Source organism: Gymnoscopelus microlampas (assembly GCF_963454915.1).
Source record: "Gymnoscopelus microlampas genome assembly, chromosome: 20".
NCBI lineage: Eukaryota > Metazoa > Chordata > Actinopteri > Myctophiformes > Myctophidae > Gymnoscopelus > Gymnoscopelus microlampas.
Window position 1 is genome coordinate 21,148,384 of NC_139957.1, and position 27,788 is coordinate 21,176,171.

At 41.9% G+C, this 27,788-nt stretch overlaps 2 protein-coding genes across 2 annotated transcripts; both read right to left on the minus strand.

Moving 5' to 3' along the window:
- Positions 1-2,566: 2,566 nt before the first annotated feature.
- Positions 2,567-14,473, minus strand: LOC311036257 (eukaryotic translation initiation factor 5A-1-like). The gene is made up of 5 exons (XM_084044843.1): positions 14,395-14,473; positions 10,818-11,004; positions 10,042-10,146; positions 9,020-9,151; positions 2,567-7,542 (listed from the first exon to the last, which is right to left on the minus strand). Exons 2-5 carry the CDS (start codon positions 10,983-10,985, stop codon positions 7,480-7,482), a joined length of 468 nt encoding a protein of 155 aa, XP_083900969.1. The 5' UTR covers positions 10,986-11,004; positions 14,395-14,473; the 3' UTR covers positions 2,567-7,479.
- Positions 14,474-16,360: 1,887 nt separating this feature from the next.
- Positions 16,361-27,788, minus strand: slc2a2 (solute carrier family 2 member 2; the record flags this gene model as incomplete). Its single annotated transcript, XM_084044565.1, has 12 exons — positions 16,361-17,060; positions 17,415-17,618; positions 18,193-18,294; positions 18,524-18,628; positions 19,999-20,079; positions 20,501-20,607; positions 21,662-21,824; positions 22,722-22,837; positions 23,589-23,713; positions 24,508-24,713; positions 27,027-27,119; positions 27,768-27,788. The coding sequence occupies 12 exons, from the start codon at positions 27,786-27,788 to the stop codon at positions 16,857-16,859; spliced, it is 1,527 nt and encodes a 508-aa protein (XP_083900691.1). The 3' UTR covers positions 16,361-16,856.

The window sequence follows — 27,788 nt, forward strand, 5'->3', positions numbered from 1 at the left end:
CTCTTTCTTAGGCTATTCACAGGTTCGAGTTTACCCAGGTAAGTACAATACTTTTAAATGAGAACAACACTTCAACACATATCCCTTGGAGAAAGCTGGATGGAAACAGGTTTGTATAAAAAGGTAATCTATTTTATTAAGCTAATACAGTGGCGTCTATAAGCCATAAAATATTGAAAAGCATAAACAAAATATAACACTAATTCTAAAACCTCAACCTCCTAATGCGCCCACTAACTAACTAAAATACAGGAATACAGACAATCACCAAACACTAAAAACAGACAGGGCTTGTGCAAACTATAGCAAATAAATAATGAATTTAGCGTTAAAGTGCCAACTATTACTGAAGCAGTAAAGTGCCAAGTGCCAATTCAATTGCTATATGTCATATACTCATCACGGTTCAATGCAAAAGGTGGGAATGTCCTTATATGGGGTTTAACTGGAGCGGGGGTTTAGGCCAGGAATCACTGTCTCTTCTTGTCTTCGTGCGTATTGCCTGCAATCATAGAAACTAGAACCAGTTCATCTGTTCAGGTATATTTCACATATGAGGTTTAGGACCGTGGGTTTATAAAGGTAACGTTGCATAGAAGGACACTTACTCGCCCGCCAGACTGTACGTCTGGCTTTGAGGGTGTGAAGCGCGCAACGTTATCGCCACTGGACCTCTCCTCCGTTCCTTGGTTCGTCTGTCTGTCCTCCCCGTCTCTGCTGCTACTGCGCCGTCTGCTCACCGTCCGCTGCTGGTGGCTTGGTACGTGCCGCGATCACTGTATTCCCCACCTCTGCTCCGTGGTATGTCTGCTCTTCCTGTGCACAACCGTCCCTTCTGGCTGTCACTTCCACACTGCCCTGTATGCCTGTCTCTCTGCTGTCCAAGTGGCTCGCGCTCACTTTTGAATAAGGTGGGCCACACCCTACTCCGCCCTCATTCGCTCTGCCACCAGCGTGACCTGGGGACATTGGCCGTCCGCTGTCACAAGGCCAATGTCACACAGCCTATAGGGGAGTCCAATGTCAAGTGGCTCGGGGACCGGGGGGAAATACATTGTCAACCATAAAACATGCAGTGCAGAAATATAGTTAAGAGAATGATGTTTTTAAGTGCGTAATACAGGTTTTTCATCATCAATAAAAAATGTTACAATTTGGTTTCACCCCCCTGCTTTGACCCTGTCACATATGCATGAAAACGAGTGATGTGACAATAAAGTTGAAGTTTTTGTTTGTTTTTCTGGCATGGTTTGGGTCCACTTATTGAATGATCTCTATCCTGACGGGAGTGATCTCTTCCCGGATGACAATGCCCCAATTCACAGGGCACAAGGTGTCAGTGAATGGTTGGTATGTAGTATGAAAATGTATGTATCATATGCAATGGCCTTTGGAGTCACCAGATCTCAACCCAGTTGAATACTTAAGGGAGATTTTGGACCAATATCTCAGCACTTTCTCCACCACCACCACCACCATCATCAAAACGCCAAATGAGGGAATATTTCATTAGAGTTCCAGATACTTGCATAATGTACTTGACGCCATTCTGGTGGTTCATAGTGGCCCATCACCTTAAACTTTGTAATTGTTTAACTTTAAGCCCAAATCCGTTCATTCAAGATTATATGGGAACTGCTGCAACTCAATTTCAAAGTTAATATATGAGGGCAGTTCTGCAGATTTACTGTACACCCAATTCATTGTCTAGGCTCAAATACAGACTTGTTGTCAATAGTTAATTCCAAGTGTGCCGCGAACACAAGCAACAAAAGGCCAATGATGCCCTCTGCTGTTGACATTCAAGCAAAACTAGACCGTCTACTCAGGCTTTTGTGAGCCCCCCAGACAGTTTTTTAAGTTGCTTGATTCAGTATTTAGATATTTGACATTCATTTTATCAGACACGTCCCCTTCCTATACAAACCCATTGTAACTTCAAACTCCATTTTAACCATGCTAGATTAATCGAAAACACCCGTCCTTGGTTCTGGTGACTCATACTGCCCTCCTAATACGTGAGGGGGCCGTGTTTTAATATATAAAAATTAAAATAAATATATTATATATTATTATATATTATAATTAAAAAGAAAGGAAAAAGGTTATTGAAAAAAAACAGTCTTCTCACATATTAGAAGGACAATATCAGTCACCAGAAACAAGGACGGGTGTTTCGATGAATCTAACATGGTTAAAAATTGAGTTTTAAGTTACAATGGGTTTATATAGGAAGGGGGCATGTCTGATAACATGTATCAAACATCTAAATACTGAATCAAGGAAACTGTCCGGGGGGGCTCCCAAAAGCCTGATTAGATGATAAAATGACCCAAAATTGGTTTGAAAGTGAAATATCCCTTTAATAGTGCAGCTGTTATACCGTACCGATTCATCTTTTAGCCTGCAGATTCGAAAGCTATGTAGTCCAGACAGATTTCATTAAAGTATTCAATTAAAATGTAACATCTTAATTTGTAAATATGCAAACAAGCAACATAAACCTCCTTTTCATTTGTAATGGAGACGGAACAAAAACATTTAAGAACGGGTTCTTACAGCCAGAAACATCAGAATGAACATTTATTTTTTCCAATACAACAGAAACAAAACAGAAAGAGCATAGGTATTCCTAAAATAGTAGCCATACATTAATTTGAATGGGGTAGAGATAGGCCCCATTCCAATACTCTAACCATGCAACTTGATGTCCCTCCTTTCAGGTGAAATTGCCAGATGTTGCTCCAGGGTTAGACAGACAAAAAAAGAGCTTATTGCCAGTCCATCCTCTTTCCACTCGCATATCATGCATAGCTTTAACACAAGACAAGGAATACAGAATATATGCAGTTGGAGAAGAAACCCCAAACCCATATTCTGGGAGGGGGGGTGAAATTAAAAAAAAAAAAACAGGAATACATACTGGGAAACAAAGGGTAATACACCCACTCCAATGTTTCAACATAAAACCTGTGTACAAACAAATATGACTAATATGCCATTGATTCTCAAAAGAGATGGGGGGAGAGGGGGGGATACAGCAAAAAGACCCAGCAAAAGGACCGGCAGGAGTGCTTTTAAGAGGGCCCAATTGGAGCATACAACTGGCCTTTTAATACCAATCTCCAGCTCCTGATTAATGCAGGCCAATGTGACGGTAACAAACCTATAGCAAAACCTCAGCACTGATGATAAGTTTTAACACTGTCACTACTGTTGCCGTTTCACAAAACAGATTTCCTAACTCTCAATATGGAGCCCTGAGAAAAGGTTGCCATAATGATGACAGACCTTGGTTTAGATTTGTCTCTAGATTTGTTTGTATCCCGAATGGGTACAGATCCTAGGTCAACATACAAGGGTGGATCTAGTTCACTGCGTTTTCATTAGCAAGTTAACAGTCTCAAAGCTGATTAGTTATCCCCCCAAAAAACAAATGAAAATGTCCACAGCCCAAAGAAAAACAACCAGAAACGTTAACAGTCAAAAGGTAGGACACGTTTAAATTTTGACAGACAGAAAATACAAGAGCTACATATCAGACAGAGTCGAGCAGCAGGATTGGTGGCAGGTAAGGTTGACAGAGGAGTCTGCCTGTGCCACCCTGCCTCTGGCTTTGGCTTTAGCCAAGAGTACTTACAGTACTACTTACACAATGCAATGTAGATAGTATGGCTTTGGGAATACTGCTTTGTCTACAGCAGTGGCGCTAAAGGGAGCCTGGTAATAGTCTAGCCCTCAAAAATGTTGGCACACACTGGAGCACCCAAGTAACCTCTGCATGAAGGCCGTGTCTGCATCGGCCCATACATGTCTTCCATCCACACAGAACGCTACTGTTGCGGTACGGTAGTCTTTCTACACTGAGATTTAATTTAATAATGGCCATCAATTATAGAATGGGTTTTATTTATTTTCTTAGACAACATAAATATGTAGGCCTTCCTTGAGACAGACAACTCGACTAATTGTTTGGACAGCCCACTGACTATTAAACTTTGATTTGTTTTACTTTTGTTCATCCCTACTGGTTATCAATACAGTAAAGATGAGCTTAGCATTAAGATGCATTTGGATTCCAATTCAATACTAGGGGCATGTTCAATTAGAAGCTTTTCCCCCCCACACCAAATCCCATTCACTTTTGTAAAGGGAGTGAGCGGTGTCCAAATGTGTTACTCAAAGCATGCCACTAGGGGGCAACATACATTATCTCTATAGGTAATTATACTGTAGAAGTGCAGTTCCAAATAAAATATAAAGCTGTATTGTGCAATATGCAGCCCCTACCCATAAACACCAGTATTTATAAGAAGCCATCGTTTCTAAACAAGCCAGCTCACCCCCTCCCCTTTGGCAACTCCCTCCCTTGTCTATCAATAGACTTCGCACAAACGTTCCGGGCATAGGCAACCTACTGCAGGTCTAGGCAACATAGATGCCCTCCCAGTCACCACCTGGGGGGCATCGTTTTTTGAAAACAGAGGTTGATTATAAAATATAGACAAAAACACAGAACCCCCCCCACCCCAATCCAACAGCTTAGCTACTACCGGCAAGCTGTTTGGTTATGTCAAGTGAAGAGGTAGTTAGTATAAATGTATCTAACAATTAAACTGGTTATTACAAATACAGATTGTTGTAATGGCAAGTCAGCCCAAGTGCAGTTATAAGTCATCTTGCGTTGGAAATACACCATAACGCAGCAGTGGGATGCATGGGTATGGGAGGGGTTGCACAGATTTTAAAAAGTGAGAGGTGCCAGGGTGTTCGAACAAATCAGGCAGGAACTCATGGAGGGCAGGGCACCACAGCCTCAAGTCTTAAGGCCATGACACACTAAGCCGACATCAGCCATAACGCCGTACTTGATCTATGGCCAACAATCGCCAGGCTTTTTGTGGGTTGTTTGCGTGTCCTGTGCCGTTGCATGTAGTCACCCAACGGTAGCGGTAGCCCTTCAACTGACTGAGCATGTTGAATTAGCAGCGGAGGGAGTCAGTAAGGAGTGTTCTCCGTTTGTCTGTTCAGCCTGAGCAAACCAGAGCACAAGAGAAAGTGAGCAGCGAGCTAACGGCAGATAAAAAGAAGGCACACAAATGCAATATGCCCATTTATAAACACCAGTGCCAGAATACAGTTGCAAATTTATTTCGAGCATATGATGAGACCATATGAACAGGATCCATAGTGGCATTAAAATGCTCGTTTTCGTCTTTCCCTAATTGTTTCCTCTTTGGATTATGAATACAAACTACTGCCATCTCCTGATGTAGTTATTGCCTCACGCAGGCGCAGACCATACATGCAAGTTGGCCATTAGCTGTAGCCTTTGCGGTATGTTTTTACATAAGACATGAGGCAACACATTGATAAATCGCTGTTAATTCCTTCAAGTCAGCCTGGTGTGTCAGGGCCTTTATAGGAGTTTGGGAGTAGGGTGGATTTTGACAACATGCTTTAGAAAGTAGAGAAAAACAACTGCCACATGCACATACTGTACTCGTCAGAAGATTTGTCTCAATTAAACCTTCATACTGTCCATATTTTCAGGCACAATGCCACTTTAAACTAATTTAGACGCAAGTCACGCAACCATGTAAAATATTGTATAAAAGTATTGGAAGGGTAAAATGCAAGTAAATAATACAATTGGAACACCCCATAGACCACATCAGTCTTCATAAAAGTATAAAGAACATACAGTGCTTACAGGGATGGGTGCTTAAAGTACTGCTACAGAATCAAGATTTTTTTTTTTTTTTTTAAGGATGGCACTGCCTTTGTGTCCCATATTATGGCAGCTATACACACCATAGTTGTAGTTTGCATCCCATCAGTCAGGCCTAAGGAGCCATGCACGAACCCCCAGGTAAAACCAAGCTAAGCGATTCCATAATACAGGAGTCAGGGGTTGACATGCTGCAGGCAGCTGCTGTTGCACATTTAATTTGCAGCATTTATATAGCAGTAAGTGGTATTGAGCATGTTCCAATTATTGACCTAAATCAAAAAACAGCAATAACAATCTATTTCCCAACACACAACTTAAAAAAAATTAAAATGTGCTCCTTTTTTCAATATTAATTTTCTTTACATCTTCTGTCAGAAAGGCCTCATGTGAAAAGTAAAAGGGTTCATAGTGCAGCAGAGAAAAGGGTCCCATCTCCCCCTTGTCTCCCATTCGTCTTGCAGAATGGTTGAGGGCAGAAGCTAAAGGAAGCCGACCTTTACTGCAGCCATAGATTGTATAAACATAATAGACGTGGTGACCGTGACATCACCCATTGGTTTGTAAAGTCGCATTTCGAAGACTCAAGTATGTCATTTTGACAATCGCCAACTTGGATTTCTGCAGCCAGGAGTGACCATTTAGAGAGTGTAGAGATGGGGATGCGCACTGATACGCTTCTATCCTGATCACTGTGCTATTGACTTGTCAATCACAATAGCATACCCCGCTTTATCGTCTGGTTTACTCCAAATTGGACCATACGGACCAAATGAATGATCGGCTGTATTGAAGAAGACTTAAAAATAGCTATTCAGAACATCAACTCATTAGGAGAATGTTTACCGAGGCAATACAAATCAAGTGAGAAGTAGGGTCATTTTCTCTGACTTCTGTACTATGAGACGTCTTTTTGCTACCAGTGGAGTCGCCTACTGCTGGCCATGAGGAGAGGCTGCATGTTTAATTCACCTGCGCATTGGCTTCATTTTTCAGACCAGGAGCTTCCCACTTGGCTGCAGCACTGGGACTAATATGACCTGCAGCCCAGGTACAGAGGTAATAATTAAATGTGGCTGTTAGATCAGACATATGGCTGCCAAGAAGTTTATATAATAGATTAAATGTATTTGTGTCTGTATATAAAGTAAACTGTCAGGCAGTCACACTGCAAGACAATCACTGAAGTTATATGGCCAATCGATTCGATTATTTCGATATAAGGATCCAGGTAAAGATTAGGCTATGTGAAGTGCAAGATTTCAACAACTGGAATGACAGTGGAAATGTAAAGCAATGCAGAGGGTGAAGGAGGTTAAGTTGCTGGGTTGAGCCCAGATCCAGCAACTAAAAAGAAAATGTAACTACATAGCCACCGCAAACTTGAGAACTACACTCCCTGCATAAAAAATACAGGAATGTTTAAAAAGTAAACAATTAAGAGCAAAACAATAACATGGCCCCATGCTCTCTATGAGGAATGTTGCAAAGTATTGCAGGAATAAGTACTTAACTTAAGTCAAACTAAACTGCAGTAGATTAAGTGGTGATAACTTCAGTGATCAAAGTGAATGCCATTCAGCCATGAGCCCAAGGTCCACGTGGAAGAGTCTGGTTTGGTTCAGTTTCCTGACTTCAGGTGGTCATCAGGGAAACTGGTGGAAATGTGGGGTGAAGGCTATTAGCTTTGGTGAGGCTTCATAACCAAATGGGGCAGAGGCGTGGGAGTTTCCAGATGTCTTTCCTGGTTACATGGGCATAATCTTGGCAGAAATTGCACATTCCTCGTCCAAGGCAATGAGCACTGAGACCTAAGGGGGTTACAAATGAGAGGTAATAATGTATGGCCTATTAAGTCATATTGAGTCAAGTTACCACACGAAAAAAGCAGCTACAGTACAATAAGTAATAAGAACAGAGTTAACACTTTACTACCTCTCCTCTCCAACATGTCAACAATTTCCATGACAGCACTCTTGTTCATGTTATAAATCAACTTTTAGCAAAGAAAAATACGTCTTTACAACCTGTGATGTGACAAAGTTGATTCTGAGCTTTTATTTGATCTTCCACAATGTCCTATATTTCAAGTTTGCAACCATCACATCTTAAGGCATAAGAAATTGTTTTCAGTATCTAATCAAACAAGACTAGTTCAGCTGGACCCTGGATACAGCCAGTAGGGAACATGTCAAACTGAAACCTGCTGAGTTTCTTGGAGCACAGGGTTAAGAAGATTAATCGGTCGCGTCTTAACATAATAGCTAGTTATTTCACTGATCCCAAAGTTATGGTCTTTTTTCTGCTTGAAGTTTATCATCTGATGCTGTGGGTTTCGGCTGGCACTGTGTCAACACTGTAAACAGTGATAACTGTTCTGAATCAAGTTGCCATTTAAGCCATTTCTATACTTTGAGAACAGGATGGAATGATTTGGGATAATGGAAATACATATATGTTCCCTTGTTGAATTCTGTCGGAATAAAACCATAAATTGGAATGGGGTACCTGCTCATCACTGGCTAGTCTAAGCCAGACTATCTCTTATCTCTTCCATAGTCTTCAAATGCTACAGTCTGTAATTCCACCCCGCAAAAGTTGATAACAGGAAGCCGTCATCTGCGCTTCAGACCAGAAGGGTATTCGACCAATCATGATCTGGTGTTCATGAAAATATATTTATAAATATCTATTTTTTAATCTATATTTCTTCTAAGCAGCTAGCTAGCTACCTTTGACTAATTTGGTTTCCAGTAGGAGTCATTTATGAGACTGCACAGGCAAAATGGAAGTGAGGGGAGGCGGGGCATCCACTTCATTTTCTACATAGTTCCTAAAGTACAGACTGTTACTGTAGGTGCCGTGGAAGCAAAAAATGTGGGAGCCAACACGTCCGTCTTAGAGACTAATTGCTGGCTGTATGGCCAGGCATGAGGGAGTGATTTTGATTATTGCACATGCGTGTTTAAATAATTGTGGGTGTGCTAAAGAAAGATGTTGGTGCGGAAGTACTAATGAGCTGGCCAGATGTATGGAGAATCGAGATGACTGGAAATACCGATGGAGGTCTTTATAAATGTCTTTATAAAAGTTAAATAATGGACAGGGACTCAAGTCAGTAAGGGATATATAAACTAATCTAGGCTGGGCCCAGGGTCCATAACTTATCCTAAATATTCTTAATTTTTTAATAATGTATGTCTTTGCCATGAATAGTAACAATCCTGTGAAACCAACCATTTTTCTTACACTTACAAATTCACACAATGACTCACTGCTGAAACTCACCATTAATTGGTCACCAGCATCAAACTTCTTCTCTATCTCCTTGCCCAAGTCACCATCTGGCACCTTCAGGTCATCCTTAATTGTTCCAGTGTCATCCATCAGGCTGAGGTAACCATCCGTGACACCTAGGAGCTGAAAGCACACCAACATGACAGGAGAAACTTAACAGACAGCTACAGTATATGCTCTAAAATAAATCAGATTTTGACTTCTTTTTTATTTATAAATTGGATATAAAAATTAACTTGACTTAAGTTGACACTACATAAAACTTAACGTAATGGCATGTAGGATGGGATTTACTCAGCTACTGTATATCTGAAAGTTGGCAGACGATGCAGACTTTTTTTATATATCATCTTAAACCTCAGTTTTTGGGAAGACAATAGCAGTATCAGGAAAGATACCTTGTACTGTGTATTTATTTTGTGTCAAATCTCAAACCATTGCTTTCTAATGCTTTCTCAGTGTAGGGCGTAAAGAGCACACCTAGATGTACAGGTGCGTTGGACATGATGACTATGGGCAATTTAAAGTTGGCAAAGGGAGGAGTGGGGCAGTCTCACTTTTTGTAACCTTTAGTGCTAAAAACTTGCTGACATCTGCAATGTCAGCAAGTCCCAATGCTCTGTGGCCAAGCTGAAACTTGCTCAAAAAGCTCAACGCCTCTTTACTGTCACCACTGAAGACAGTACATCCATTCTTGTTCCCCAAACCCTTTTCTGTTCAATAACAGAGAGCACAATTAAAACTGTAATAAGTATGAGGGACAGTCACAAGATCATATGCCATTCCAACACATTTTATTTTACCCCGCTTTTTTTTTTATAACAGGGGGATCTTAATTGCTGTATCTTTTCGTGAAAAACACATGCCACCTTAGAATTATCTGATGTCAACACAAAAAAATATGTTTTAGTGAGAATAAGTGATTCCAGGCCATTTACTCTTCATCGCTGAGGCAAGACACTAATGTTTTCAAGTACTGGGAACAAAATGTGTTTAATATCAGGGTTTCTCACCTGGTACTCTTTCCTCCTGATATTAGGAACCTCCATGTTGTGAGTGGAGGGACAGATATCTTCATACTTCTTCCCAGTAAAGATGTCAATCCCAACCATGTGGACCTGGGAGAACAGATGTAAAATGTGTACTTGTTTCTTACAAAATCTGCCCCAGACCAAGCAAGCACCTGGCTCCAACTTCTGAATGAGGAGGGGGGGTTGAATTACACAACTGCATAACCACGTAAATCCTACATACTTTGTTGACCGGAGTCCCCCAGGGGCCTATATTTCTCTTTGCCGAAAATAGCCAAACTACATGTACATCTGCAATTTTCACAGAATGTTCACCTATTATGACATTCCCAGAATATGGTTCATCAAGTGGTTAACCGATTAAGACCTGAGGCCTATTCTACAACTGTCTTCTAAGTCCTAGCAGTTTTCTGAAAAACGTATGTTGCTATATCAGTGGTGCTCAAAAATATGTCAAGGACCCCAAAATTATATGTATTTGGCCGTGGACCCCCACCTCAAAATATTTTGTTCCAGGAACCCCCGGATGCAAATATTTTAGTTAAAAATGTTGGCTTTAAAAACTATATTCAAAGATTTGCAAAAATGTAAGATTTTGCAAAAAATAGCAGATCTAGCGAGGCACGGAGAGAGCTTGTATATCTGCTATTTTTGAATAGCCGAAGTATAAAATAATGGTTAAAGTGGTTACACAGATGCTTTCCCGGTATTAATGGGATATAGAACCGGATTCCAAAGTCAGCGTCAGGTGATTTTACCTTGGCATGTCCATGCTTCCCGGTCTTGGAGGTGGACATGTCGACAATCTTGCAGGGGCGTCCCTTCAGCATGACATGGCCATTCTTCCTCAGGGAGGAGCATTGCATGGGAAAGGTGGAGGAGGCTCCAGAATCTGCACTGGAGAATTCAGCATCAAGGTCTGCCATGGTTGCTGCTCACAGGATGCTGGAATATATTACACAAATGGATTGGACACAAGAAAGAAAACACTACATGTGAACTGTAGAAGCTGTAGCACATAGTATATACTTCCAACTGTAGTGACACGTTCTTCTGATTTGTACAACAAGTACAAATGCAAAAGCATCACAATTCCTCATTTTAATTACTTAAACAAAGCCTGATTAACCAAACCATGCAATAATAAATGACAATTGTGTGTACACTGCACACAAGAGAAAATCACTAACATGAACTTGGCATCCAGTAAGGGGATTGACTAAATGTCTCAAATATATGTATTGACATGTTTGATTATATCAAATATGTGCTATAATCATATAATATCAATAATAATATAAATCTATAATCAATCATTATAATGCTATAATCTGGAAACATATGGAAGTTAAGCCTAACTTAGTTTAATGCACGTGCAATGTTTGTCATTCACTTTGCCTACGTGGCCATTGTGGAACACTAGTTGTACTTTAGTCACAATAGTTAATTGCCAGGGAGGGATGCTCCATTGGATACAATCCAACTAGTCAGTCAACTGACAATTTAATCTTTCCACCAGAAAATACTTTCCAATTTAAAACGCTAGCTGAAATTGAGAGATGCCAGTTATGTTAAGCATGTTATTATTAACCATTATGCTTCAATCTATATATCCTTATATCATCTATATGATTAATCTATCATTCAAAGTAATCTGCCAGCTGTGTAGGTTGAAGATGGAATGTCGTTATCCAGAGGTGGAAAAAGTATTCACATGTTTTACTTTAGTAAAAGTATCAATACTGCAATGTAGAAACACTCTCTTACAAGTAAAAGTCCGGTAATCAAAATTTAATCAAAAGTCATTATGCAGAATGTCACATTTCACAAGTTTTCAAATGTATAACATGCATAGAAATCTTTAGAAAATAGCAGATCTACGCTGTCCCATCGCGACGGCGCATTGTGGGCTTGTAGATCAGCTATTTTCAAATGGCCGAAATGTATATAGGGCTGAAGTGGGTAATGGATGTTTTGTAATAATAATCAAGAAAAGAGTAGAAGTAAAGTACTGAAAATACTACAGTAAAGTAATACCTCAAAATTGTACCTATAAGTATGGTACTTGAGTAAATGTACTTAGTTACTTTACGCCACTGCTGTTAGCCTACAAATTGGCCAATATAGCTGACACCAGCATTTGAATGTTCTCAAACTTGACTCAAATTGAATGAGTTTTGTTCGTCATCATAGCAGTGCTGCTGCTGCTTTGGACGTTTCTTTTGACAGCTAACGTTATCCAAGTGGGACCGTAAGACTCGCCCCAAAACACACTCACTCCCATTTATTTTTTTTACCAGCCCTTCTTGAATTTGTTTTACTGAGGATAAGGTTAGAAATAAGTTTATGGTTAGCCATAGCTTTTTAGGAATAAGGTTAGGTTTTGGCACCGTTTTACTGAGGTTACGTTTACGAATAAGGACTGTTAGGTTTAGGCATAGTTTACTGAGGTTGAATATAAAATACCATGTGAATGGGCTCTATGCACAGCAGCCATATTGGAAAGAAATTGGGCCCCTTCCTCACTTCCTTCACAGGTGTTACCAAAGATACTAATGAAGGCTTTATTCCATTTAGGGTAGCACAGTGGTTCTCAAACTTTTTAATTTCAAGGACCCCCATAACTCTGAGAGTGTACAAATGGAACCAAATGGACCCGTAAGGGTCACACTCAGACACACTCAGAGTTACACACCCATAAGGGGCCATTTGGAACCCCCTCAAGGAACCATGAGGGTCCCTGGACCACACTTTGAGACCCACTGGTGTAGCAGAGTGTTTCCAGTGAGTCAACATGCACAATATCAGCACCCTGACTCTGCTTGACCAGAATGGAACAGAGCCTTCATTAGTATCATTGGTAACACCTGTGAAGGAAGTAAGAAGTGGCCCAATTTCTTTACAATATGGCTGCTGTGCATAGAGCCTTATTTGCCCGGGGCGACTGGGTTTTGGGGCGAGCGTTTTGGTATTCAGCCAAGTAAGCTGCACCGACAACTCAGCTGTTAAAGCTCGCAGAGCAGAAGTTGCAGAACGTGCTGTATTTGGCCGATTCCTCATCAACGTCAGCTATACGTGGCCATTGTTGCCATGTCGGCTTATTATAAGCAACTTTGGGGATTTGTTTCCCCCCTGTGAAGTTGCGTGTAAATATTTTGTAGTTGCGGGTTGCAGTTTTTTTGGGCTTGTGTCTTAAGTGTAGCTGTATATTTAGGCTTGCTTCCACATTTTTAAAATTATTATTATTCAAACCAGTCGTTCTCAAATATTTTCATGAAAATGTTTTGTGCCACCTAGCTGGAGCATTTTTGTGTTGTTGGAATATTTAAAAAAAATATTCAAAATATTCCACATTTCATTGCAAGTTTTTTTTCTTCATAATAGCAGATCTAAAAGCTCACAACGTGTCGCATTTGAAGATCGGCTATTTTCAAAAAGCCGATGCAAGATATAGGTTTAAAGTGTGGCTTTTGGGCTTGTTTTCATAGACCTGGTTGGTAATTTCTCTCACAGAACATGGCAACACTGTACGTGGCAAATCAACCAGAGCTCAGCTCAGCTAGGTTTCAAAGCTAACGTGGCTAAAAACAACAGTAAGCCGTCGGGGCGACGCCACCCTTTCCATTCTTTTCAACGTTATCTACCATATGTTGCACATATCAGCTATAACATACTGTACATCCAAGTCGGTGTTGCCATATCTTGTGAGAGAAATAAGCAATCAGGTCCAGGAAAACAAGCCTAAAAGAAGCAACTACATAGGCCACATGAGCACTTTAACCCTATTATGCATCGGCTATTTGAAAATAGCCGATCTACAAGCTCACAGCTTGTAGATCGGCTATTTTCAAAAACTCTTGCAATAAGATGTGGAATATTTGCGATATATTTCCTGGGCACAAAACATTTATGGAAATATTTGAGAACCACTGGTTTAAAGAAAATGATGTAGAACATTTGGAAGCAACTAAGCAACCCTAAATAAGCAAGTACACTTTAGAAACAAGCCCAAAAAAACAGTTTTTACAAGCAACTTTACAGAAAAAGAAGCCCAAAGTCGCTTATAATAAGCCGACATGGCAACACTGATCCAAGTGGATATACAGCGTCAACATAGCTTGCCTTGCTAGCTAAACTTCTTCTGATTCATTGCCGAACACCAGCTCTTTCTCGAGACACGCAAGCACCACTTTCTCTGTCTCTTTTCTTTGTCACATTAAAAAGTCAACTCCCTCACGGATTAAGTCTATCGAAACGTCACCAGATAACACACCACCACATAATGTGTCGGCTGCGGTTTAATAAAGCCTGATATTAATGTAGCACTGCGCTTACCTTCCAACTAACAAAAGGGGTATAACGTCAGTCACACACAGCACTGCAGGAGGAGAGGAGGAACACACGGAACGGGGAGGGCAGGGCGGAAGTGCTTCGGTAGTGAAGGAAAGAAGGGAAGTGGTGTAGGCCAGTGGCTCTCAAAGTGGGGTCCGGGGACCCCCAGGGGTCCCTGAGGGAGTTCCAGGGGGTCCCCAGCTAAATGATAGATAGTTAGGAACCAAGAAATGGACCCATGTGGGTCTGTGGCTCAGATCAGTGTACAAATGGCTGTAACTCAGAGAGTGTACAAAAAAAACAACTATATTGATTTTACAATATAAATTGGGGTCCCAGGGATAGAAATGCCATTAAATGGGGGTCCGTGGCCTAATGCATGTACAACTGAGAGTTCTTGAAATTTAAATGTTTGCAAATCACTGCTAGAGCCATAAAAGATCTTTTCTTATGGGGGTCCCTGGCATATCATTTTCAAATGGGGGTCTGCGGGTTAATAAGTTTCAATTTGGGGGTCCTTGACATGAAAAGGTTTGAGAACCACTGGTGTAGGTTCTCAAACCTACACCAGTGGTAACTGGTGTGTCGCCCAGGTTGAGCCTAAAAGCCCTAACCTTTAACTTCACAAAAACTATACTAAACCCAACCTTAACCTCAATCTCACAAACACTATGCCTAACCTTAACCAATCCCTAACCCTGACCTCACAGAAACTATGCCAATAAACCTAACCTCAAAACCCTGTCCACCTGGGCGAAACACTGGGAAATGTGAGAGTCCGGTAGGCAAAGAGGTTCTGGAACCTCTTTGGTGTTGGTCAGTGGTTCTCAAAGTGGGGTTCGGGGACCCCCAGGGCCAGGGGTCCTTGAGTGGATTCCAGTGGGTCCAGAAAAAAATCTGTTTATTGCATAAAAAGCGTACCCACTTTGACATTATTTTATTCTTCAGCTATTCAAAAATAGCAAGCCCACACGTTGTGAGCTTGTAGATCGGCTATTTTTTAATTTTTTTCACAAAATCTTTTGAATGATTGTTTTTTAGAACATTTCAGACACAAATCTTCTCTTATGGGGTCCCTGGCATATCTTTTCAGATGGGGGTCGTGGCCAAATCGGTCTGTGACTGACATGAAAACGTTTGAGAACCACAGGTGGTGTACGTTGCTTTAGATCTCTCATCCATGGCTCTGGTTTGGATGATGGGGATATGGCCCCAGCTTCTCATCTGCATGGCGGGTTCACTGTGTTGTCATGAAGAGCAGAGGCCAACGGCTCCCCCTCACAAGCTCACATACACTTGCATCCACGGGTTCTGTCACTGAATAACAGGCTATGTTATTCTGTGTGTCTGTGTGTGTGTGTGTGTGTGTGTGTGTGTGTGTGTGTGTGTGTGTGTGTGTGTGTGTGTGTGTGTGTGTGTGTGTGTGCGTGCGTGCGTGCGTGCGTGCGTGCGTGCGTGCGTGCGTGCGTGCGTTCTCATGAATGTTTGGATCAGAGTGTTTATTGAGGTTAATTGCCTATTATTCCCAGTAGTCTCGACTGTGTCTTTTAGGCATTGCTGTGGGATGAGGGAGAGGTACAGTGTCTTTTGGTAAATAAATCTGCAGGCCATGCCGTCTGCACTACATATGCTGAATCAGCACAATGGTCCCTTGCCAGATAGGAGTGTTGAGGAATGAGGATATATCCACTACATAAACTACTCTGATTTGCTCCAAACAAAAGCAGAAACAACACAATGTTCTTTCAAGCATTATGATTTTCTTTTTATGTAACTTATTTTATTTGGTGTACATTCTTCAGCAAACAAATCTATTGTTTCAGTTGTATAGGGAGTTGACAACCAGACTAAAGTTTATTTGGACTTGTCAAAATAGGTAATACTGCAAGAGAGGCTTGTAGTTTTGAGATAACGTAGTGTCAGATATGTAAACAAAACTCCAGATATACAAAAGACTGTCATCATGATGTTCAGTTTCTGTATTAGCTTACATCGATTTGTAATGGTGTGTCATGGTGTATCCTACTGTACATAACAACAGGCATATGTTTATCACATACTGTATAATACATTTGTAAGGGTGATGGAGGAACTGCCCTCTAACCAGAGGACCTGAAGTTCAAGTCCCTTGTCTACAACCTGCTCAATTGTCCTTGAGAAAGCACTGAATTCCGAACAAGCTCCTAGGGACGACGTCCCACATACAAACACTAAAGGGCTTAATATACTTCGTTGAGCACTGTATCATGCACCAAAATGTTCCCTCAAAACTAACACTAACCCCATCTCTAACCCTAAACTGAGGGAACATACAGTAGGTCTGTTTTCAGAGCACGACACAGGCATCTAACTAAGTATAAATCCGTCTGAACAGGGTCCCCCCATTTGCCTGTAATGCATCGTACAGTAGCCTACTGTATGTGTGTGAAAGCGCACACACACACACAATGCCAAATATACTGAACTCAGGCGTCCGTGGCTGACTTGAGTTTCTCCAGTTCAGTATCGGCGATGGGTCCAGGCGGCACCTTTTTCTTGCCCTTCTGGAATACAGCGGCAATTTCTTCGAAGGTTTTCCCCTTGGTCTCAGGTACCCGGAGGTAAATAAACACAGTCGAGGCAAGGAGAAATCCAGCGAACAGAATGAATACATAACTCCCCAACCATTCCTGGAGGAAATAAAATAAAATGGTCATGTTAATTAAATAACACATTTCCCATAGCTATTTCTTTAGCTCTAGGCTTGAGAGGTTGGGGAGATTTGTCCTCTGCATTTGACCCATCCCAACTGCTTAGGAGTGAGCAGCCACACTGCAGGTGTAAATGACAGTAACTTGGTGAAGGGCAATGGCAGGAGTACGTACAGTATCTAACATGTGTGGGAGGAAACCAGAGTACCCGAAGGAAACCCACATAACTATTAAAATAATAACAGAAGAAAAAAAAACCTGTAGTTGAAATAACGCTGTGTATGTGTATATGTGTGTGTGGGCGTTTGTTTTCATGCATGTTTGCGTGCTCACCTGTATGTAAGGGAAGGTCATGCCTACTATAAAGTTGCTAGTCCAGTTGCAGCAGCCAGCCAAAGCAATGGCTGCCGGCCGCGGTCCTTGGCTGAACAGCTCAGCCACTATGAACCATGGGATAGGACCAGGGCCAATTTCAAAGAAGCTGACAAACATGAAAATGGCTGCCATGCTGACGTAGCTCATCCATGAGTATTCATTCTGAAGAGGATAGGGCATAAGTCACTTACAGTAGAACAAGAACGTTTAGGGTGTTTCTCATGTATCCATGATAAGGGTTGCATATCCACAAGATGTTACAAGAACCCTGATTTCTTCTTGGCATTATTCTGAATATGAAAGAGACATTTTCACATGTTCCCAACTGCTCAAACTACTTAGAATGTTAGAACTAAAATATTATTATTATTGTTATTATTATTATTATTATTACTATTATTCTTATTAGCAAAAGTTATACATATAAACTGTAAACAAAATAATACAGATGTTCACCCCACTGGCACCTCATAGGTTGGGGTGTCATTTCCTCGTCAACGTAGACACTGAAATGGTGCAGTTTTTTGTGGCTAAAACACAACCAGCCCTGATTATGTAATCTCCCAAAACATGAGTTGTCAATTAATAACTATATAGAAAGAATTGAAATATACAGTAGCAACGGGAAGGCAGAAAGTGAGGAATTTGAAAAAAAAGGGTGATGGGGCCTCAATGAGCCTCTGCCATTCCATTGCAGATGACGAAGAGCAGGTTATACTAGGCCGACTAGACAAACCTGAAAGTTGAGGCCCACTGTCATGGCAATGGCACAGCAGCACATCCCTGCAAGACCAACCAGAGTCAGAGAGCGCCTGCCAGCCCTGTCCACCAGAGCCACCTAGAACATACACATGTCTATCTTTAAATGCATTGTTGTTGTTTTTTTCCAGTGCAATATTTGTACATGTGTAACTGACTGCGGTCATGTGGCCCTTAGTTGGAACATGGCGTTTTACGTACATTTTGCCACAGTGCCAGCCCTCAGCACACCAGCGGTCAGGAAAGTTGAATATGCACAGTTTAATGTGATAATATGCTTGTGCGTGCGTGTGTGCGTATCTACTCACCGACACCATAGTGAAGACTGTGTTGATGACCCCTACTCCGATGGTGGCGTAGACCGGGTGACCGACTCCAGCCCGTTCGAAGATGGCTGTCGAGTAATAGAAGATCTGAGAGACAAATATAAGCAGTCAATGTCTGTCAATTCATTTTCACTATAAGTCAGGGGTCTTCAACAGGGGGTCCGGGACCCCTAGGGGGTCCTAAGAGTTACTACAGGGGGTCCGCCAAATCTTTGTGTGATGTGATTTTTTTTTTTACCTTAACCACGTTTCAGCATCCCTTTTCTGAGGAGAACTTTAGCCAAAAAATAGCCGATCTACAAGCTCACAACGCCTCGCAGCGCGAGGCGTTGTGAGCTTGTAGATCGGCTATTTTTTGGCAAAGAGGTGTTTGGTGTACAAGGAAAAAAGAGCAGACCAAGTAAACAAAACAAAAAAATCTGAAACACAATTTTTATACAATATAGAATCTCATCTCTCTCTCAGCGAGGGGGTCCTTGGCCTGAAAACATTGAAGACCCCTGCTATAAGTATTAAGTAACTGTCATGAATTACCTTCTACCTTACCTATGTGCTTGACCCAGAACACACGTGTGGTGAATCACATATTTAGTTGATACCCGTGATACGATGACCATCAACTACTTTATCAGACTGACGTCTGTGCACAAATATACGAGATGCATGCTCTACTCTATCCATTCTGTTCTTGTCCTCGTCTCATATCTTCTGGTCACATCAGTGTCCAATCCTGTGTATATTCTCTATGTGTGTATTAAACTTCAGAACTTGTCGTGTGATACCCCCTGGTGTCATCATGTTCTGCGCGTACGCGACTCAACCAGTGGTGGGAAAAGAACTCAAATTCTTTACTTAGGTAAAAGTACTAAGCTATTTTCAAATAGCCTAGGTATAAAATAGGTTAAAGTGGTTAATGTATGTTTTATAACGTAATAATTTATATCTGCAAAGTAACTAGTAATTAAGTTTTCAAATAATTGTAGTAAGTAAAATTACAATATTTGCCTCTGAGAATGAGTGGAGTGGATTTGAAGTAAAAGTATTGGAAATTGGAAATACTCAAGTAAAGTGCAAATACCTCAAAATTGTACATAAGTACAGTACTTAATTACATGTACTTTGTTACTTTCCACCACTGGACTCAACTGAAAACTTAGTTCTCTTTAGTGACTACGTGGTTGGTCAACTGAAATCACTGCAATTTGGTGTCAGAAGTGGGGCTGAAATCACAACAGTAACATTACTGTATTTACATTTTTGTTTGCCCAGAGAGAAACTTAGAGATTACTAAATTGCCACAGTGACGTTGAACTGTTTTGCAAATGCTCAATTCATATGCTCTGACCATGTCAGATTGATCTTCTCTTGGACCAATACATTTCTTCAGTTAAACTGAAGTGAACTGAACAAGAGACGGGCAGAGTTTTGAATAAGCATGCTTTCTAGTTTCTACTCACAGCATTGATGCCAGAGAACTGCTGGGAGAGGTGCATCACGAGGGCCACAATCAGCTGCTGTCTATACACCGTGGATCGTATCTAGAAAGGAGCACGAGACATGTTAAAGAATCACTCAAGGAAACAGTAGGCCAATGCATCATATTAACTCTATCCATCCATCCATCCATCCATCCATGCATTGTACAAATAAACAACATCTTAGCAATTGAATCCTGTTGTATCAGATTGTGTCACTATTATGCACATGCCCCTTGCACAAACTTAAAAGTATCCCAAGAAGCTCTATGCTCTGTCCATTTGCAGCTATTGTTTGCTCCAAATACTGGTGACTTTTGAATGTAACCTTATTCTGCTGTTGTGTAAGTTGCTTTGGCTAAGAATGTCAGCTTAAATGCCTTACATACAAAGTGATGTACTGTAGCTCTCTTTAAGAATCACAAATCTCTCTTTTTTTGCCATTCCCCCCAGCCCAGCAGTGGTCCTTTCCATAGGGACGTACCAAGGAGAGGATAGAGACCCTCTCCTGCTTGTCTGCCTCCTCCTTCTCTATCCTCATCTCCTCGAGATCAGGAGTGGGGTCATACACCCCCTTGAAGCGAAGCAGGCCTTGGCGAGGAGAGAGAGAGAGAGAGGGACACAGGGATGGTAGAAGGGAGAGGATGGTAGAAGGGAGAGAGGGGGGAGCGGAAGACAGAGGAAGATGATAGAGGGAAAGAGGAGAGAGGGGATGGTAGAAGAGTAGGAGCATGAGAATAATAGAATATATTTAAAGAAATGTAATAAAATAAAAGTGTGCGATAGAATTATGTGTGTAACAGAAGTCCTATATCCCCCTTGGATTGACAGAGTGGTTAGATGTTTGGTTTCCCATGTGGGACAGCACGGTTTGCTGGTTACATTGGATTGGGGGCTCAGCTGTGATTTGGTTTGCCACGGGGATCAAAATGGAGGCAACGTAGCAGAGTAGCCCAGAAGCCTATTGTACGCGCAGGTTTGTGCAAGACTGTATTCGCCAAACCTGGCCACAGAGGGACGTCGGGTTAATGCATTTCCATGAGAATGCGCGAGGACAAACTTTTTTCTCTCTTCTTCACGTGGGCGAGTGGAGCGTCTGTGCGCAGCCAGTGAGAGTATCTGCATTCACCAAGATTAGACCCCATATGGCGGCGGCCATCAGGGCTCTATGCTAGTGTCTTTTCTGTTTTCTATTATTGTGGGGATAGCTGTTGCTGAAAATAGCCGATCGACAAGCTCACAACGCGTCGTAGCGCGACGCGTTGTGAGCTTGTCGATGTGGGCGTTTTTTTCTGCGAAAGCTTTCCCCACAATACGGATGCTGGAGTTTAAGTGGTTAACGTGGAGCGGAAGAAAATCAGTGTCCGTGCGCTCATGCTTGTGTGCCTGGTGGGTTTCAAGTGTTATAGCACCTTTGGCGGAGTGGTTCTCAAAGTGGGCTCCAGGGACCCTCAGGGTTCCTTGAGGGGGTTGCAAATGGACCCGTACAGGTCTGTAACTCTGAGAGTGTACAGACCTGGCGGGTCCATTTGGGTTCCATTTGTACACTCTCAGAGTTATGGGGGTCCTTGGAATAAAAAGGTTTGAGAACCACAGTGGTAGAGATGTTTGCTTTCTCATGCAGATGTGCTTGTGTGTCTCTTACTCTTGCGGGCCTCGCTCTCCTTGCCAAGTTTGATGTACAGGTATCGAGGGCTCTCGGGGCAGAAAGGCAGCAGGAGGGACTGTAATATTGCTGGGGCCCCAGACAGTCCCAGCAGCAGCGGCCACATTGCATCATTACCAAGCAGGAAATCCAAGCCTATCACCTACAAACAACACACACACACACACACACACACACACACACACACACACACACACACACACACACACACACACACACACACACACACACACACAGAACATAGAACATAAACCATATGTATACTCTCTCTCACACACACACACACACACACACACACACACACACACACACACACACACACACACACACACACACACACACACACACACACACACACACACACACACACACACACACACACACAATGGATATTGCGCGCGTGCGTGTGCGCGCCTTGTGTGTGTCTCACCCAGTGATGGAAAGTAACTAAGTACATTTACTTAAGTACTGTACTTTAGTACAATGTTGAGGTATTTGTACTTGAGCATTTCCAATTTCCAATACTTTTACTTCTACTCCACTACATCGCAGAGGCAAATATTGTACTTTTACTCCACTACAATTATTTGAAAACATTAGTTACTAGTTTAACTAGTAACTAATGTTTTCAAAAGTAATACTTTTCATATATAAATTATGATTTTATGAAACATATACATTAACCACCTCAGCTCTATTTTATACATAGGCTATTTGAAAATAGCCGATCTACAAGCTCACAACGTGTCGCGGTGCGAGGCGTTGTGAGCTTGTAGATCTGCTATTTTCAAATATTGTATATTTTAAAAATTGTAGTATTGATGCCAATACTTTCACTCAAGTACATTTTGAATTCTGGACTTTTACTTGTAACAGAGTATTTTTATATTGCAGTATTGGTACTTTTACTTAAATAAAGCAATTGAGTACTTTTTCCACCACTGTCAAACACACACACACACACACACACATACAATGGATATTGTGTGCGTGCGTGTGTGCGTGTGTGCGTGCGTGCGTGCGTGTGTGCCTGCCTCACCTGGCTTATTAGGATACCGGTGACTATAGCCAGCTGGTGTAGTGTACCCAGAGCTCCTCTGTAGGCCTTAGGAGCTATCTCTCCTATGTACATAGGCACCAGCCCTGACGTCAAGCCTTAAACACAAACAAACAACAAAAAGCACACACTGAGTGCACCGTAGGCTATACAATACGTAAAACAGTAGACGTAAAACTAAATTGAATTTGGCGTGTTCACACAGGCATCATGATGGGCTTCGAAGGCTGGCTACAAGTTGGACCTTTCGCAATTAATAATAATAAAAATAAATAAAAAGACCCATTTCATGATCCCACGGGGGAAATTCCGTTTTCAGCTTCACCCATCTGAGTGCTTCTCAGGGGCACCTCGACACATTGCTGGGGCTCGAACCTGGGACCTTCTACTTTCACAGTTTAATTCACTGTAACCCCAGCGTAATATTAAATGTGACTCCCGCCCGTGGTCCTGCCACTCTTCTCGCCCATTGGTTGCCGTTGCTTGGTTGGACAAAAATCCACTCTCTGCATCCACTACCATTGAAAAAAACAGTTTTTCCAGTTCCCTCGTATTGATACTTAATGTATTCAATTCTTATTTTAAATTTGGCCTCAGTAAAAAGGACCATCTCTGGTGCAGTATGGTGACTGGGCATAACGTTTTTTATTATTATTTTCCCCCTCCAAAAGCTGGATATTTTCCAATTGTTTTGCTAACTCAGCATAAACAAGGCCAACCAGGGCGGAACAAGGCGGAAGGAGCCTGCTGGTTGGTCGGTCAGGGACTAATCAGAAGGCTGACACAGGGTAAGTTAACCAAATGAACCCTAGCATCCCTATTTTGGCCGTGTCATAATAGGCAACATACCACAGTAGAAGCCCATGACTGCACGGCCGGAGATGACCATGATGTGAGGTTTCCACATTTTGCACAACCCCATCAACAGACCAGCCGCCACAGCCAGTACATTCACCATCAGCATCCCCTTCACTCTGAAACGCAGACAGACAGACAGACAGACAGACAGACAGACAGACAGACAGACAGACAGACAGACAGACAGACAGACAGGCAGACAGGCAGACAGACAGACAGACAGACAGACAGACAGACAGACAGACAGACAGACAGACAGACAGTGTTATTTCCTCTCTGGATATCTCCCGTCAACGGACATTAAAGGGATAGTTCACCCCCAAAAAAACTTTTTTTTCTCTATTGATTAGTCACCCCATGGACACTATGTTTTTGTCGCATTCCTAAGCCAATAATTTGATGACCAGCGGACTGGTAGGCAGCGGTTCCGGTAGGAGACACAAAGGAGACTCTTTGTGTCTCCGACCTACCGGAACCGCTGCCGGTCATCAAATTATTGGCTTAGGAATGCGCCAAAAACATGGGGTGACTAATCGATAGAAAAAAAGTCATTTTGGGGGTGAACTATCCCTTTAAGAGCACATTTACCTCTCCTCTCTGGTCTGCTGGGGGTCCTTTTTCATTTCAAGGACCCCTAGTTTTTACAGTATATTAGACCACAGACCCCATCATTTGATAACATTTCTATCTCTGGGACCCCAATCTACTCTCTAAAATCCTCAGTGTTCATTTACCTCTGAGAGTGTACAAATGCACATTGTATGTATTTGTACATTCTCAGAGTTACAGACCCATAAGGATCCATTTGATTCCCAACTATCAATCCTTTAGCTGGAGACCCCCTGGAACTCACCCAGGTCCCTGGACCCCACTTTGATAACCAGTGTGCTACTGTATACTCTCCTCTCACCTCCCCCTCAGATCTCCAATGAAGCCCACCAGAAAGGATGAAACCATGCCTCCAATGGAGAAGATTGCCACGGACAGAGACCAATACATGATCACGGCGGGGTGTGCACCTGGCGCAAGCTCTTGGTGCTCTGTGTTGTTTTCTGATAGGATGGCAGACTTCTCTGACCACACCCCCAGGGACCGCCCATAATGCTTCTCAATGATCTGTGAAAGAGACATATTGGTTGATCAGCAAAAGGTAGATTGAGGACCATCTCCATGTACAGGTGCGTGCACATAAAGTGTACTGTATGTTTAGCAACTGTGTGTGTGTGTGTGTGTGTGTGTGTGTGTGTGTGTGTGTGTGTGTGTGTGTGTGTGTGTGTGTGTGTGTGCGTGCGTGCGTGCGTGCGTGCGTGCGTGCGTGCGTGCGTGTGTGTGCGTGCGTGCGTGTGGACAAAATGGACACAGACACACAGACAGGCACACATTCACATGCACGCCAACATGCATGCACTCAAATTATAGCTATTTTTTATAGCTATATTTGCTGCTACTACTAGGCCAAGGAAGAACTGCCACAGAATTCTTTGCTATAACAGGTTGCAACTCAGCCCTGGGTAAGCAATCCGGCCTGGCGAGGATTGCTAGTTTTGTCTTGTTCTCTCCCACTGCTATTTATCTCCAGTATGTGTCTGTCTGTCCTTGAACAGACAGAACTAGCTAGGTCGATAACTGTGACAGGGGTCGATATCTTTTGGTTCGATAACGTCAAAGGTCAAGGTCACAATCAAGGTCAAAATGACATCAGTGATATCTCAGGAATGGAGACAAACTATAAATGGGTGCTCAGCGGAGCGCATATCTTCACCAGGCTGGGTTGCCTCGCAGAACCTTTCACACACAGTTAGAAAAACCTTGGCGATCAAAGCCTGATCTGCGCCAGATCAGGGGTTTTGTCGGCGAGTGCCAAAAAGGTCCACTCACAAAATACTTAACCTCATAGGATGCAGAATAAAACTGTTCCAAGCACTGATTTCAAACTAAGAACCTTGTGCTTACAAATCACTGACATATTTTGTGTGCTAAGGAGGCTTGAATGCTACTGATGACAAGGACATACTTATGCACATAGGATTCTGATAACCTAAATAATAACCTAATAACCAATAACCTAAATCTCAGTAGTTGTGTCATAAGGAACCCTGATCATCAGTAGGCTAGGTGTATCTAGATTCTGTCAGAGGGAGATGTGTTTTGACCTGCCACCTCTCCCTTCAACCTTAAATATGACCACGAACATCTCAATAGTGTGAAAAGAGTGGAGGCGCAAGAGTAAAGATGGGGCTTCACAATTCAGAGGTTGGTAGTTTGAATCTTGGTCCTGGTACATCTTTATTTTCAGTCTTTGTAAGGTGAGGAGCAGCACCTGATTTTTTTTTTGTTGGGATGTGCGTGCTTCCCTCTGGACTTTAGAATTTTGAACCACCTGGCACCTTCGCTTTATAAACCCCTGACTTTTCGCTTGTGCCACGCTGGCACAGCAAACATGACTGGGAATTAAAGACAGAAAATGTAGTTTGATTTGAACAAACTACATGTAGGCTACTGTACCTTCACAGTCTCTGCTTTTCAAGTGCAGCCACTGTAGCACCAAGGTAATAAGGTACCTCTAACAAAACCATTTTTATATACGTATATATATACGATATATACGATATATATATACGACTTTTTGTTTATTACTATTACTTATGCTGCTACAATGTCTGGGGAGCCAACAACATTTTCTTTTTAATCTTACGTATGGTATGTACCTGTACACAAGACAGTTTGATGCTGTATCATGTATCAGGATAGTTTCATGCTACAAACAAGTTTATTATCTCTCCAGGCCGGAACGGCAGGGGCAGGGATTATGTTTTCAGTCCTGTGAGTCTTTCTGTCCATCTGTCTGTCTGAAATTGAACACGCGCACTCCCAGGAGGCCATGGAAGAACCTGCACCCCAGCATTTTCAAATCAGCCTCACGTTGGCACTATAACAAAAAGTGTGTTTTGAAAACGGAAGAACATCTAGTTACTGTATGTGGGTGATCCAAGTAATCCAGGATAAAAGTACAAACTACGGTTCAAGAGTTATTGGCCAAAATGTATGTAATGTTGCAACATAGTACAGTAGGTCACCTAGTTGTGACCATGAGGCCGATTTGAAGAATCTTCCTTGGCCTACCGTCGGCGTGCACAAAAATGTTTGTAAAGTATGATGCTAATCAGTCTACCGGTTTCCAGATTAGCTGTGCACACATAGAGAAGACATACACAGACAAGACACACACAAACTGGGGCGACAAATTCCCATTGCGAAAACATCATCTCTTCCTTCCGGCCTGGCAGAGGTAAATAGAACGAGATGCTTGCACCCCCAGGTGTACAGTATCTGTATTTACAAGAAGCCTAGGTGACGACACCTTATTCATCAATTGTTTGTGTATGAAATATGCTATACAAATAGTGTATTATAATTATTATACAGTACCTTCTGTGGTGCGTTGATAACTCCCAGACTGTAGCCGTACTGCAGGGACCCCAGGGCTGCAGTGAAGACAGCCACTGCTAAGGTCCCTGTCAACTGCTGGAAGAGTGAACAGTAATCAATAGTCTATATATTTACACACAAACACAGTGCATTTCCAGACAGGCAAACACAGACACACATAGAGAAATACACACAAATGCATCTGCTTGCTATTCCTATACCCCTTCAGTAACAAGGTTCTTCTCTGCCTCTGCAGGCTGTGGATTGACACCAAGAAATAAACTAATGCATTTCTGCCAGAAGTAAATACATTTATAAATGTGATCGTTTTAATGACACAATCTAATTTCTATTTGATTTATGTCATAATAAATACTTAATTTGCTGTCATTTAAATGATATGAGCAAGTGCAACACTCTTCAGTTCAACACTTTTTTAAAACAAAAAGTATGTTACAAAAAATGACATGACAGTCACTAAAACGGATGAACACATTACAACAAAACAGTGACATCACTGCCTGACATCGCAGCTTGAGTGCCCATCATTAAAAACTGAAATGATCCTGTACAAAACACCCACTATCTTTACATTCTTGATCTGTAACATCTAGCTGTAAAGATGCACCTGCATTTACAACCTCAGTTTATGATTTAATGTTATAATATCATTATAAAATAATGTGCCATCAAATAACAATTAACACAAGTTCTAAAAGTGTTTGTGAAGAATTACCTTACCTTTCCTCCTGACGACTCCAT